Source organism: Corylus avellana, chromosome 9 (genome assembly GCF_965113065.1).
Source record: "Corylus avellana chromosome 9, dhCorAvel1.hap1.2, whole genome shotgun sequence".
In the NCBI taxonomy this organism is placed as follows: domain Eukaryota; kingdom Viridiplantae; phylum Streptophyta; class Magnoliopsida; order Fagales; family Betulaceae; genus Corylus; species Corylus avellana.
The window spans coordinates 18,436,539-18,449,486 of NC_142498.1; the positions used below are offsets into that span (position 1 = coordinate 18,436,539).

A 12,948-nucleotide genomic window follows, 5' to 3' on the forward strand; every position below is an offset into this window, starting at 1 on the left:
AAAAAGAAAAGAGAATTGGCATTTCAGTCTTAGATTGAGCGCATTTATAATTCTCTGTGCTTGCAGTAATTTTCAAGGATTGGATTGTCTACAGAGGAACTTTCCGTGCAATAGGAATTCTCCACTCTGTAAGTTGTTTTGTTCTAAAGTTAATTTTTAGATTGGGTCATTTAACAAATACCAACTCGTGATGTCTGCTATAATTTTCTTTCCCATTTTTTGGATTATTATATACACTAGTTTATAACCCGCACTATACTCGGGTTTTTCTCATTAAAATTTATTCAAAAAGTCTTTAAAAGATTATCTGTAACCAATTTTCTTTTCTTCACTCAATTAACTAATTGACTATTAAAAGTGAAAATTTTCATAACATCATTTTGAACCATTTTTCTTTACTTAACACCATAAACCCCCATATCAAATAAGTTTAGAAATTCATAAAGTTTAATCCTTATAAATTGAAACACGTTAAATATTTGTTCCCATAGATGTAGTTCAAAACGAAAGGACCTATAAAGGAAAAAATTATCAAAATGAAAACCTGGATTAATCAATAATAGAAAATGAACAAAGTCACAAAACCCAACCAACCACAATCTATCATATCCCAACAATAATACCACTTTTCCTCCATTGAAAAATACTTTTCTTTTGAATATTAATACTAATATGGTAAACCTTTGTCTTTCACCAATTTCTTCTCATCAACTAATTTTTTAAGAAATAGTTCTATTAGACCGACAAAAATAGAAGTGTGCTAAAAAAAATGAGAATGTTGATACCTGATCCAGTTAGCTTACTCATTTTATTAACAAAAGAAAGAAGGTATTTTCATGTTTTAAAAAGAAAGAGAGAAAAACATGGTAGGAATATTGGAGCACCCAAAAACAAAGACATGAATAGAAAAATATGGCATGAACTGTTAGAAAATGACTAAACTACTTCTTCTACTAACATTCTGTTACCTCGAAACCATACACTTTGGCTATATAACCATTCAGGACAACTTTTCAACAATACTCGATATAAAATTCCAATTTTAACAATCTTATAAGTATCTAAATGAGTGTTGCAAATATTCCTAACTATCAAAAGAACATAGTATCACTCAACAAAGACTTCTACTGGAAAGCCTTTGTTTTTTAGCAGTTAAACTTTCTCATTGACAAAGTTAAAAAAAAAAAAAAATGGTGCTCACAAGCATGAGAATGTTGATATCCAATTCCAGTTAGCTTTCTTGGTAAACAAAAGAATGTTGGTAGTGGGAAAAAGTTTCTTTTATGTTATATATGTGAAGGATGGTTGGAAAAATAAATAAATAAATAACTCAATGAACAATAGCGTAAACTAAAAAAATCATCATACCTCGTATCAAAATAAATGATAAGAAACTCTCTCTCACTATCATTTCCCTAAATATAGAGTAAAATTTAAAAAGAAAAAATAATCAATTTGAATAAAAAATATTATATAAATTAGAATAGAAAATAAGGACAAAAAATGGAAGCATAAGAACAAAACCACATAAAATAAAGATAAAAAAAACAGAAAATGAAAAATACTACTATAATGGAAAATAACTATCTTTTTCTATACACTTTTCGCAGTTTCAACGAAACCTTGAAAGCCAATGTCACCCATCGAGTAAACACGTAAACAATGTGCATTACACAAAAAAAAAAAAAAAAAACAAACAAACAAACAAACTACTCAATCAACAACAATGGAAACTAAAAAAAAAAAAAAAACAATTTGAATTAAACAGTAATATATAAATTAGAACAAAAAATAATTAAAGACAAAAAACGAAAACAAAAGAACAGAACCATAGGAAATAAGGACAAAAAACAGAAAAATGAAAAATTCTAATATAATAGAAAAAATATATCTTTTTTCTCTATACTTTTCCCGGTTCTAATACAATTCAAAAAGTATAGGAAGAAGTCTTGTCAAATAGAGATTTCTCTTTCGACCATCCTTTGTATATATAATGTAAAAGAAACAATTCTAGGCCATTCTAAGAAGAAACTCAGCTACATATATATATGATATGATATGATGATAATATATTCACTATGAGCACCTAGACGCAAGTAGGGCATGCTTTATAACACAACATAGACAAAGAAAAACGTTTATATTAGAAATCGATTGTGGTGGCTCTCATCACTTTTTCATATGATTGATTTGTAGGATTAAGAAGTTCCTTTTATTTATTGGATGAATAGGATTAAGAAGTTTCAGTCTTTCTATTACACATTTTTGTTAGACCAGAATTTGACATTTTTGATTTCTCAGAGTGTCAGTCCACCTTGGTTTACCTATGTATAGATAAACACAAATGCTTTCATATTGAATCTTACAGACGCGAACTTCTCAATCAAATGCGGTGGCCCAATGAAGAGATCTGCCGATGGCATAGTGTATGAGGCAGAAAACACATCTCTTGGTGCAGCATCATTCAATGTCACCAGTTTAAACAAATGGGCAGTGAGTAATGTGGGGTTGTTTTTTAACGGCGAAAGTCCATCATATGTGAGAAATTCCTTGGCACAAGTAACTGGGACGAACACCCCGGAGCTTTTCCAGACATCGAGAATATCACCTGGATCACTTAGATACTATGGCCTGGGTCTTGAGAATGGAAATTACACTGTAAACATGCTATTTGCAGAAACAGTCTTTAAAGATCGAAGCACACAAACTTGGGAGAGTCTAGGAAGGCGTGTATTTGATATCTATATTCAGGTAAGAACAGTATAAACGAAACTCTAAACTATTCAATATTGAAGTAGAAACTCTAAAATATTTCTTCAAATAAAAGTTTCTGCAAATTATTCTTAGAATAGAATATACCAATTATGCTCCTCTCTGCTGGTTCTATAGGGGAGTCTTCAACAAAAGGACTTGGACATATCAAAGGAGGCAGGTGGTGTTGGGAAAGCAATCACAAAGGTTTTCAATGCTACTGTGTCTGAGAACTACCTCGAAATTCATTTGTTTTGGGCTGGTAAGGGGACCTGCTGCACGCCAAAGCAAGGTGACTATGGGCCAATGATTTCAGCCCTCCATGTTGTTTCAGGTAATGTACATGATAGTTGCAGATCTTTATGTATCAGATGGTATAATTTACTTATTTACTGTCAACTGCTACTGCTCATCAACTAACTTTTATTGCTCAGATTTCCAGCCAACTGTTAGTGGGATTCCACCAAGTACACCAAAAGGGAAGAGCAGGACAGGATTGATTATTGGCATTGCAGTCCCTGTGGGAGTTGTGAGCTTGATACTGATATTTGCAATTTGTTTTCAGAAAAGAAAATCAGGCAGCAGTGATGAGGAAGGTAAGAGCATAGTAGTTTCTTTCACAGAAAGCCTAGGAACATCTAGCTTCCCATGTCATTTCTCAGTGTACTGGGCGCATTCTTTGTAATATGGGGGAGGAAAATCTTGACCATTTGTTCTTCTTGTACCCTGTTCCCTGGTAAAATTTGGTACTTTGTGATAAGTGCAACCTCCTTTGGTTTATTAGAAGCTAGGAAGAAACTACCCAGTGGATGGTTAGAAGTTTCAAGAGAATTTGTTAGAATATTAATTAAATGATTAAATTCACTCATTCCTATCAACTTAAGTCGTTAGGATAATTGGTGATTTAATATGATATCAGAGCAAATGTTCTAATTTAGAATCTTGTCTTCGTCATTCACTTCCCATTTCAATTAAATATTATACTTGTTCAGTCTCACTTATTAAGGGGAGATTGAACCCACATGTGAGTTAAAGTGTTTAAATATTAATTAAATTATTAAATCCACCCCTTCTTATGAGTTTAAGCTTTTAAGATAATTGGTAATTTAACAAAATTATCTTCTATGCCTTGTTGCCAAGTTGATATTTTTGGCTGCTGTGGACGCAATATGGAGTGAGAGAAACAACAGAATCTTATGTTTTTTTTTTTATAAGTAAATATGTAAAAAAAAATAAAAATTGGGAGTACTAATATGAAACTCAGTCCCTTAGATGTTCTTAAAACACCAGAATCTTATGTGGAAACTAGAAATGTAGTCAATGTGCTCTCGAACATCCTTTTCTGGGTTAGATCGAGGATAAATTCTTTGTTTGGGATCCAGCCTTCCCTTTCTTATAGACAGCTGATTGGTTCGGGGTTTTTGTGAGAATGTTATTAGTTGATGCTTGTGCTTGGCTGATTGTTTTCTTAGAGTGGTAGTTTTCCTTTGTGCTGTTTGACCCTTGTAGTTTCTTTGGCTGGTTGAGTTGTCGCCCCACCAAGTGAGAGTTCAGGTTAGGGCTTAGGGGCTTCATGTGTGGCTGTGCTGTTTCTGTTTTCTCTTTAATTTTCTTTTAATAAGTCTTGTAATAAGATTTATTCATCCTAAAAAATAACACTTTAATGTACATGATCTATGTACCAATCATTGATGAACCACATATATGCCTTAAAATCCTCATGATTGCTACAAGTATCATTTTATGTACTTTATTCTAGAACGTATATCCTTGCTTGACTTTGCAGAGCTTCTTGGCATTGGCCCTAGACCAAATACTTTTAGTTATGCTGAGTTGAGATCTGCCACAGAAGACTTTATTTCTTCAAACAAGCTAGGAGAAGGGGGGTTTGGACCTGTTTACAAGGTGAACTTCATCTTACTACATAATCACATTATACATGATGACATAACATTTCAAAAATAAAAATAGGTGATTCCAACATTTAGATCTCACCCAAGAGGGCTTCTGTCTTATGTTTCTTAATTGTGCTATGCTATAGGGTACGCTTTCTGATGGGAGGGTAGTGGCTGTGAAGCAACTTTCAGTAGCATCTCACCAAGGGAAGAGTCAATTTATAACCGAGATTGCTACCATATCTGCAGTACAACATCGCAATCTTGTGACTCTGTATGGATGCTGCATCGAAGGAGATAGACGTCTCCTGGTTTATGAATATCTTGAGAACAAAAGCCTTGATCAAGCACTCTTTGGTATAATTCTAAATAACCATGTCATACATAATAACCAGAGGAACAGAATTCTTTTTGCTTATTAAAGTATCGCATATTACTAACATTTTTAGCGTACAATTGTTTCTTAAGAGAAAAGAAAAAAGGAAATAACAGAGGATTTTACTTATATTGCGCAGTTAAATTTCAAAAATTCTCTTCTCGTAGTTTGTTTGTAAGAAAAGACGACAGAAGTTCATGTTATCAGATCTTGTCACAAATTATTCAATGTTATGACCCATCGTTGCAATAGTACCTTTGCATTAAGTCCTATTTGTGATGCATAAACCTCATAACTAGCGGGGGCCATAGGGAAGAAGCCATTGACATACCAAACTTTATACCGTTTGATTCATTTCATTCAGGTTAGGTTTTGGGTTTATTTCAAGAGGATGTTGTAGAGTTCCTTACTAGACCTTTAGAGAGACAATGAGTTGTCTAGGTTTTTACTGCTAGGGTTTGAACTTCTTGAGAGCCATGTTGTGGTATCCATAATCCATAATGGATTTTTATACCTTTGTCAAAAGTCCAACTAATTGGTTTATATACCAATTTTTGTGCAATTTTTTTGTAAATGAAATGGATCTCAAGTGCTTATTAATCAATAATAATATGCTGCAGAATTGAACAAGATTGACCATTACAGGTATAACATGCACTTAAATAGTTGTGAATGAGAATTGCAAATCCATTGTGCTATTAATATTTGTAGTTACAACAATCAACTGCATAAAGTACATAATGTAAAGGGCATCACACATCTGAAACATGGGGGTTTTGTTTACATGAAAAACACAACTAGGGAAAAACCATGAGACCTAGTCCAACTCAAAACGATATCACTTCTTAAAGAAACGTTAGAAAACTATGGATGCTATTGAATAGTTTTGTAAAAATCAATTCTTTTTAAATAAAAACTAACACCATTCGTAGCCAACTCACAATGCTTTAACCCTAGGTCTTGAGTGGTCCAATATGCCCTCCTAAGGTTGAATTCTGGAGTTTCTAAGTCACTGTTGTAAGTTGTTTGAGATCAATTCAAGTATGCCGATGTCTTCATGAACTTGCGCAAAAGTTCTTCAATGGAGTATTACATGAATCCCTTGACTTTAGACTTAAACCTATTTTTTACCAGTGTTTTGTCAAAAGTATATACTAATATGATGTTGAGACTTAACACTTTGTATGAGGATGCAGGTCAATGTCTGAATCATTTATATCTAATCCGTTTCTTTGTTGATTGTCTGATTATAGTTTTATGGATTTCTATATATCTACCATTCAAAGCCTACATCTTGGGGTTATTCACAACTTCTAAAAGTATCCCAAGTTCTTTTGTAGGATCTGGAGAATTTGCACATGATTTGTAGTTCAACTCTCAAATGATAATAATCCTCTGTTTTAGTGATTTAGTGTTTACAAGATGCCATTATTAACAATGTTTTTTACACCCCAAGTTATTCTTGGCTAGAAATGATTGACCACATTGCAACTATTTAATTTTTATCAGATGAGAGCCACTATTTGTGCAGGAAACAATAGCTTGCATCTTGATTGGCCAACCCGATTTAGCATATGCTTAGGAACTGCAAGAGGGCTAGCTTATCTTCATGAGGAGTCAAGGCCGAGAATTGTACATCGAGATGTCAAAGCTAGTAATATTTTAATTGATGCAGAACTGTGCCCGAAAATTTCAGATTTTGGATTGGCAAAGCTATACGATGATAAGAAAACACACATCAGCACTCGAGTAGCTGGGACCATGTAAGCTAGCTCTTTCAACCATTTTCTTGAACTATTCTTCTTAATGTTTTTATTTAGATCGTATTGTTTGGTGACGAAGAATGAAATTATCACTATTTTTCATTTCTTTTTCTACTTCTTTGAAGTGCAGGATAACCCCAAGGGGTTGGGAGTCCTTTTTCTACTAATTGGGGCCTTCCCTTTCACCACCACGTTGGGATGGTCCACATAGGTCCTTGAACTTTCATCTCTTTCGCAATCTTTTCTCCCCCCTCCCCCCCAAAAAAAAAAAGTTCAAAAACTCTCAATTTAGTGTATTGAAATTTAAAAAATTTGCAATCTCACGCCTCTCGTTAGGTTTTGGGATTAAATTAGATGGTCAATGGGTGAAATTACCATTATACCCCTTAAACTTTATGAAATTACAAAATTATCCTTAAATTACTTTTTTTTTTAAGAAAATTGAAAAAAAGTTGGGGAGAATACAGGGGTGTTTAGGATTTTCTCACCCCTTCATTAGGATTTAATAGAAAATTTTAACAGAGGGGTGAAATTTCAAATTTTTTAAAGTTTGATACATTAAATTGAGAGTTTTTAAACTTAGGAGGGGAGATTGCAGAAGCGATGAAAGTTCAAGAGAATTAAGTGAACTTCCCCTTTATTTTTGTAGCTGTCTAGTCACCTGATACTTTGAAGTTAACAAAAATAGCTACATTTTTTGGAAACAGATACCTGATCGCGTTGGATTCGTAAGTAAAAATAGGATGGGTTTTAGAGGTATATCATTGGTCCTATTAATGAATTATTTTCCAAAACTGTCCACAGCAATCTGACTGATGTAGTACAGCACTAGTTATTTATATGCTTCCTACGAATTGACATATATGGTTATGGTGGGCAAAATCTTTGGGAAAATTGTGGCTTTAAAGTTCAATGAAGGGAGCAGTGAATATAGGGTCTGTAACTTTAAAAGGGCTTGATAATATTGAATCTTGATTGCTATTCAGTGCTAAAATTTGAGCCTGCAGGAATTGTATTGTTTAGCAGGTTATTTCTAGGGTTTTAGGATAGCTTGGTTTGGATCTATTGTGGGAAAAGGTTGGGAATGGTTTGTATATTGGTTTATGGTTATTTTATGGTGTCACAAGAGAGGAATGGTTTGTGCTTTGAAATAAGCAAGAAAGAGAATAGCAATGCTACTCCGTGGAGCTGTTTTGGGACTGCTAACTTAAAAATCCGAGGATACATAAATAAACTAAACCAACAACTGAGGCCCCAAATCAAAATGTGCCTGCATAGTGTGTTTGACTCATGCTTTTCAATATTTTGATTTTGATCTTTAAGCTTGATCTTTCGAGAGCCTCTTTTTCTATGCTTCACTGTGAGATTGAGGAGATATTATCCAAAATTTCTTCACTCGGCATTTCTTTTAATTGATGTTATTCTTGTAGTGGCTATCTAGCACCAGAGTATGCAATGCGTGGGCACTTAACAGAAAAGGCAGATGTTTTCAGTTTTGGTGTTGTTGCTTTAGAGATCCTGAGTGGGAGGCCAAACTCAGACAATAGCTTGGATACCGAAAAGATTTTTCTGCTAGAATGGGTATAGAATATGAGTATCTCTCTATCAAATTACTACTTAATCAAAACTTGTTTTTCTTGTGTTAAAATCTCTATTATATATGTTTCTCAGGCATGGACTCTACGTGAAAATAACCAAGCTTTGGGACTAGTGGATCCCAGATTACTGGAGTTTGATGAAAATGAAGCCACTCGATTGATAGGAGTGGGTCTTTTGTGCACTCAAGCATCACCAATGATGCGCCCACCCATGTCACGTGTCGTAGCCATGCTTGCCGGAGATATTGAAGTGGGCACCGTTACATCAAAGCCAAGTTATATAACAGAATGGAATTACAAAGATATAACAAGCAACTTTTTGAGTGAAGAAGATATTCCGTTAGCCACTCCTCGTGGTAGCAGCCAGCCAAAAATCCAAGATGGCCACGCAACTAGCGTAAGGCCAAGGAATGATCCAATGCCCTCACCTACTAATGTCACTGAATCAATGATCAGTGATATTATTGGAGAAGGAAGGTGAACAGTATCTTGTCCTTGCTTTATAATCGTGTCACTCACAGGGGTTATCCACTTTGCCTTAGCATGGAGGAGTACTTCTGCATCTGTTTATGCATACTGGTTGCCTTATAAGTTTCTGCATATGTTTAAAGAGTGCAATCCATATAAGCAGCTTCCCAAACCACTACTGGAGTTTATGCATATCTTGATTTTATACAGAAATTTGTATGGAAAATATATGTTACATTATTAATAAGGTAACTTTTCATGTTTATTCTACAAAAGTTAAATGTACTTTAGAAATCCTTTATTTCTCCGTTAAATTTTATGGAAAGCTAGTTGTAAATGCTCAGAACACAACAACTTGCCTCCCAAAGGCAAGAAGCTGGTTGTTTTCTTCACGAACTCTTGAGAATTTAGTTAAGGCAAGAAGCTGGCTGTTTTCTTCGCGAACTCTAGAGAATATAGTTAATAATTCTTGGGAGGTGATAATGGGAAAGGCCCGCCAGGGTCCTCTTCTCCTCCGTTTTTTATTTTTATTTTTTACTACCAAAAACAAAATAATAACAATTCTTTGTTTATTACTATTTTTATTTGTTGGCGTCCATAACATTTTCCTTCTATCACTTGATCTCACTCTCTTGAGTTGCATTATAGGGGAAATGTTAGGTGCTTTCTTGGTGCTCACCTAGTTTTCGGTAGATATTATTTTATATAAAAAAAAAAGCAAAAAAGAAAGTGATCTTTATTTTTTTCACTTGGTTTTTAGAAAACAATATATCCACCTAGGACCAAGAGAATAACAGAATAACACCATAAGAATACCAGATGAATACCTAGCATTTCCCTTTTTTCTTTAGTGAGAGAAATTGCTTTCCACCTCAACTTTGCAGAACAATAAATTAACTTGCAATAGAGTTTTTAAAGTTACTATAGGTAAGGGTGTAGATGCGGATACGGATGCGGTTATTTGCAATATTCTCAATCGCATTTGCAAAATGTGGATATCACTTTTAAATGTTCACATTCACGTCATGTTTTTACGAACAACATCCTCGCAATTATAGTGATTATTGAATGTGGTTATTATCCGCTATTCGCATTTTAGGTAATGGACATATTTTAGTCTCTTGAGTCTTCTTTGAGTCTCTATTACAACTTATTTTAAATGATTTTGAAAGTAATTTGGGCCAATTTTTAGTGTTTTGGACTTGTTTTATTTTTTATTTTTAAAAAACCTAATGTTTTGAAAATATGTTGATCTTACATTACTTTGCCTTTTTGCCCAAGTGAATGAGTGAATTGTGAAGAAAAAAACCTAAAACAATGTAAACATAACCTATATCTAATCCAACATGATGCCATTTTGATAAATTTATTAAATATAATATATAAAAAATAAATAAAACTATTACATATTTACATATAAAGGGATATGTAGATAGTGACTTTTGCTAACTACATCTACATCTCCATGTGCGAATAGTGGATAACGGATAAATGCAGATAACAGATGCATGCGGTTAATATCCACGCGCATGTATACCCTTAACTGTAGGTTAGTTATTAATGGACCGTTGGAGGTCGAGACAAGGTTATAAAGTTGCTTTAAAATTATTTCAAATTTTTTTTTAAGAATGGCTAATTCAAAGGCTATTAGACTTTGTCACTTTAACTTTGTAAAATATTTGTTAAATGTTTGTGTAATATATAGCATTTAACCTATTATCTTTTCCATTTAACTAACCATTAACTTTGATAAAGAGAGACATTGAAACATCGTCTCTATAAAAGTAACATTCTAGAGTTTTGTTTTTATCTTTCAATTCCTCTAAAATAAATTGTACATTGAAATCAACACAACCAATAAAACAAATAGACAATATAATAGAAACAATAAAATTGAAAAGAGATCATGAGAGCATTCTCATTCAGCTAGTCGGGATGTTAAATAGGAGCAAAAAAACAGTTATATCTACTTATTGGAAAAACATTTTGTAAGTTTCTATAATACTCACCAGATTTAAAAATAAACCATATTTTAATCTTTAACATTATCTCTCATCTCAATAAAGAATAAAGAAATTATTAAAAATTAATATTTAAATAGGCGAGTGAAAGTATATAGTTGAGATAAAAAAAAAAAAAACAAGAAGTAATTTTTTAATTAAAATAAAAAATAAATTTGTTGAGTAGGATATAAATGCTCTAAAGAGTACCGTTATACACACTTTCACTTCCCCACACTTAATCACTTATTTTCCCATACTTATATGTGCTAATGGTGACTTTAAAAATAAAAATAATGTGTAACATTACTCGATTTAAATTACCTCCATGTACACTGTGATGTAAGGAATTAGGATTATCTCCAGTTCGTTTAAACTTGATAATATCTAGTTAGTTATTTTGGAGGGGTATTTTTGTTTTATATCAAAATGTGAATAGACAAAAATATCCATTTAATATAACTAACTGAATGTATCCGGTTCATTTATTCCGTGATGTAAGTATATGATGGAAATTAGATTTTTATATCTTTATTTAAAGCAGTTATTATTCTTAATAATCTAATTGCTGCATCATTATCATTATTATTATTTCACATACAATTGATCAAATTAAAAATTCAAGGAACTATTTAGCCACGGAAAAGTTCAGTGGCAACGTTTAGGCCCCTGGGATCTTATTCCGTGCAGAAATGGGCAGCAATTTTTTGAGGAGCTTCAGTAGGTGGAGCAGCCTCCGAGTGAACGAGACAAGATTGTTCATCGCCCATGTCGGAATTTTCACGGCCGAAGCTCAATGCGTCTCAAAACAGCAACAGTGGCGAGCCTATGCTCGATTTCCTACTCAACTCAGCAAAACCAGAGGTCCCAACACGTCATCATCGCCTTCGTCTTCGTCTTCATCCCATTCTTCTTATACAAAGGCTGCTTTTGTGGGATGGTATTTGGGCAAGCTTGAATCTTGGCCGCTTATCACGAAATGCATCTCATCTTCTCTTATTTATACAGCTGCAGACTTGACTTCCCAAGTAAAAACTCTAAACTTGCAGTCTTTTTATTTTATCTTTGAAAGTTTTCTAGCGAGTTCCTTTTTTGAAATTCATGATAGGAATGATATCACTATTGTGTTGTTATTCCTCTCTAACATGGATTCTTGAGCTGATATAATGGCATGCACATTAACTGCGTATTGAGCTCAATTTTGGGGTCTTTTTGTTTCATGAAAAGGTGCTGCGATAGGTTATAAGGGTAGACACTTCTCATTCGAAGGGTTAAGAGATTACTCCTTATCGGCTTAAGCTCTTAAGGGGTGATTTAGCGGGAGGAGAGGGAATAATAGGATCCTCTACTTTTCAAATGAAATATAAATTTAATGTCAGGATTTAAAGTTGTTCTATCCAACGGTGCAGATGATGCCACGTTATCTAGATTTTTTAAAAGACATGCCAGGGGTGTAGTGGGGACTACGATTGGTTGGCACCTCTTCCTTATTAATGTTGGACCCACCCGGATTAAATTCGTCCCCACACCCATCACATGGGATTAAATTTAGTGGCTTTTTGGTGGCCCGGCCACACGTGGTCAAAAAGAAAGATATTATATGGAGCTGATGTTGCCTACTCACCAATCAAATTTAACTGGAAAAAAAAAAAAAATCTGAAAACACGGTCTAGACTTGATTCTAGGTAATTGACTCATGGACCTATATAGCAGTATTCACCGAATCCAACTATCTACTGTTAAGGGAAAGAAGATGAATTTGAGATTGAAGCAATATTCCATTTTCGCTCAATGTTACTTTCTCTGCCTCTGTTGCTTCTTCTTCTTCTTCTTCTTATCGTTTCAGGTTTCCAAAGCTCAAAATGCTACTACAGACCCATCTGAAGGTTCTCTCTCTCTCTCTCTCTCTTTACGTGCATGCATAATTAATTGAAGTGATAATACAAGCAGAACTAGTAAGGGTACGTACTGGTCGATCCATCTCCCCTTTAATCATTAGCAGTATGAACTATGAACCCTTTTTTTTTTGGAACTATGAACTGATCTCTTATGTTGTCCTTACTGCTGCTAGATCTACTGTTTTTTTTTTTTTTAATT

At 33.8% G+C, this 12,948-nt stretch overlaps 2 protein-coding genes across 2 annotated transcripts in view; both read left to right on the forward strand.

Annotated features, from left to right (window-relative positions):
• LOC132189233 (putative LRR receptor-like serine/threonine-protein kinase At1g56140) overlaps positions 1–9,116 on the forward strand; it is a 43,423-nt gene extending 34,307 nt beyond the window's left edge. The window contains exons 15-23 of the mRNA XM_088510816.1: positions 67–128; positions 2,369–2,751; positions 2,890–3,085; positions 3,186–3,347; positions 4,538–4,656; positions 4,793–5,003; positions 6,554–6,785; positions 8,216–8,366; positions 8,457–9,116. Coding sequence (XP_088366942.1) covers positions 67–128; positions 2,369–2,751; positions 2,890–3,085; positions 3,186–3,347; positions 4,538–4,656; positions 4,793–5,003; positions 6,554–6,785; positions 8,216–8,366; positions 8,457–8,864 — 1,924 coding nt within the window. The 3' untranslated portion in view covers positions 8,865–9,116. The remainder of the gene's footprint in view (positions 1–66; positions 129–2,368; positions 2,752–2,889; positions 3,086–3,185; positions 3,348–4,537; positions 4,657–4,792; positions 5,004–6,553; positions 6,786–8,215; positions 8,367–8,456) is intronic.
• A 3,442-nt stretch (positions 9,117–12,558) lies between these two features.
• Positions 12,559–12,948, forward strand: part of LOC148583900 (putative LRR receptor-like serine/threonine-protein kinase At1g56130) — a 38,434-nt gene continuing 38,044 nt past the window's right edge. The window contains exon 1 of the mRNA XM_088510696.1: positions 12,559–12,737. Within this exon, the coding sequence (XP_088366822.1) occupies positions 12,605–12,737 (133 nt within the window). The 5' untranslated portion in view covers positions 12,559–12,604. The remainder of the gene's footprint in view (positions 12,738–12,948) is intronic.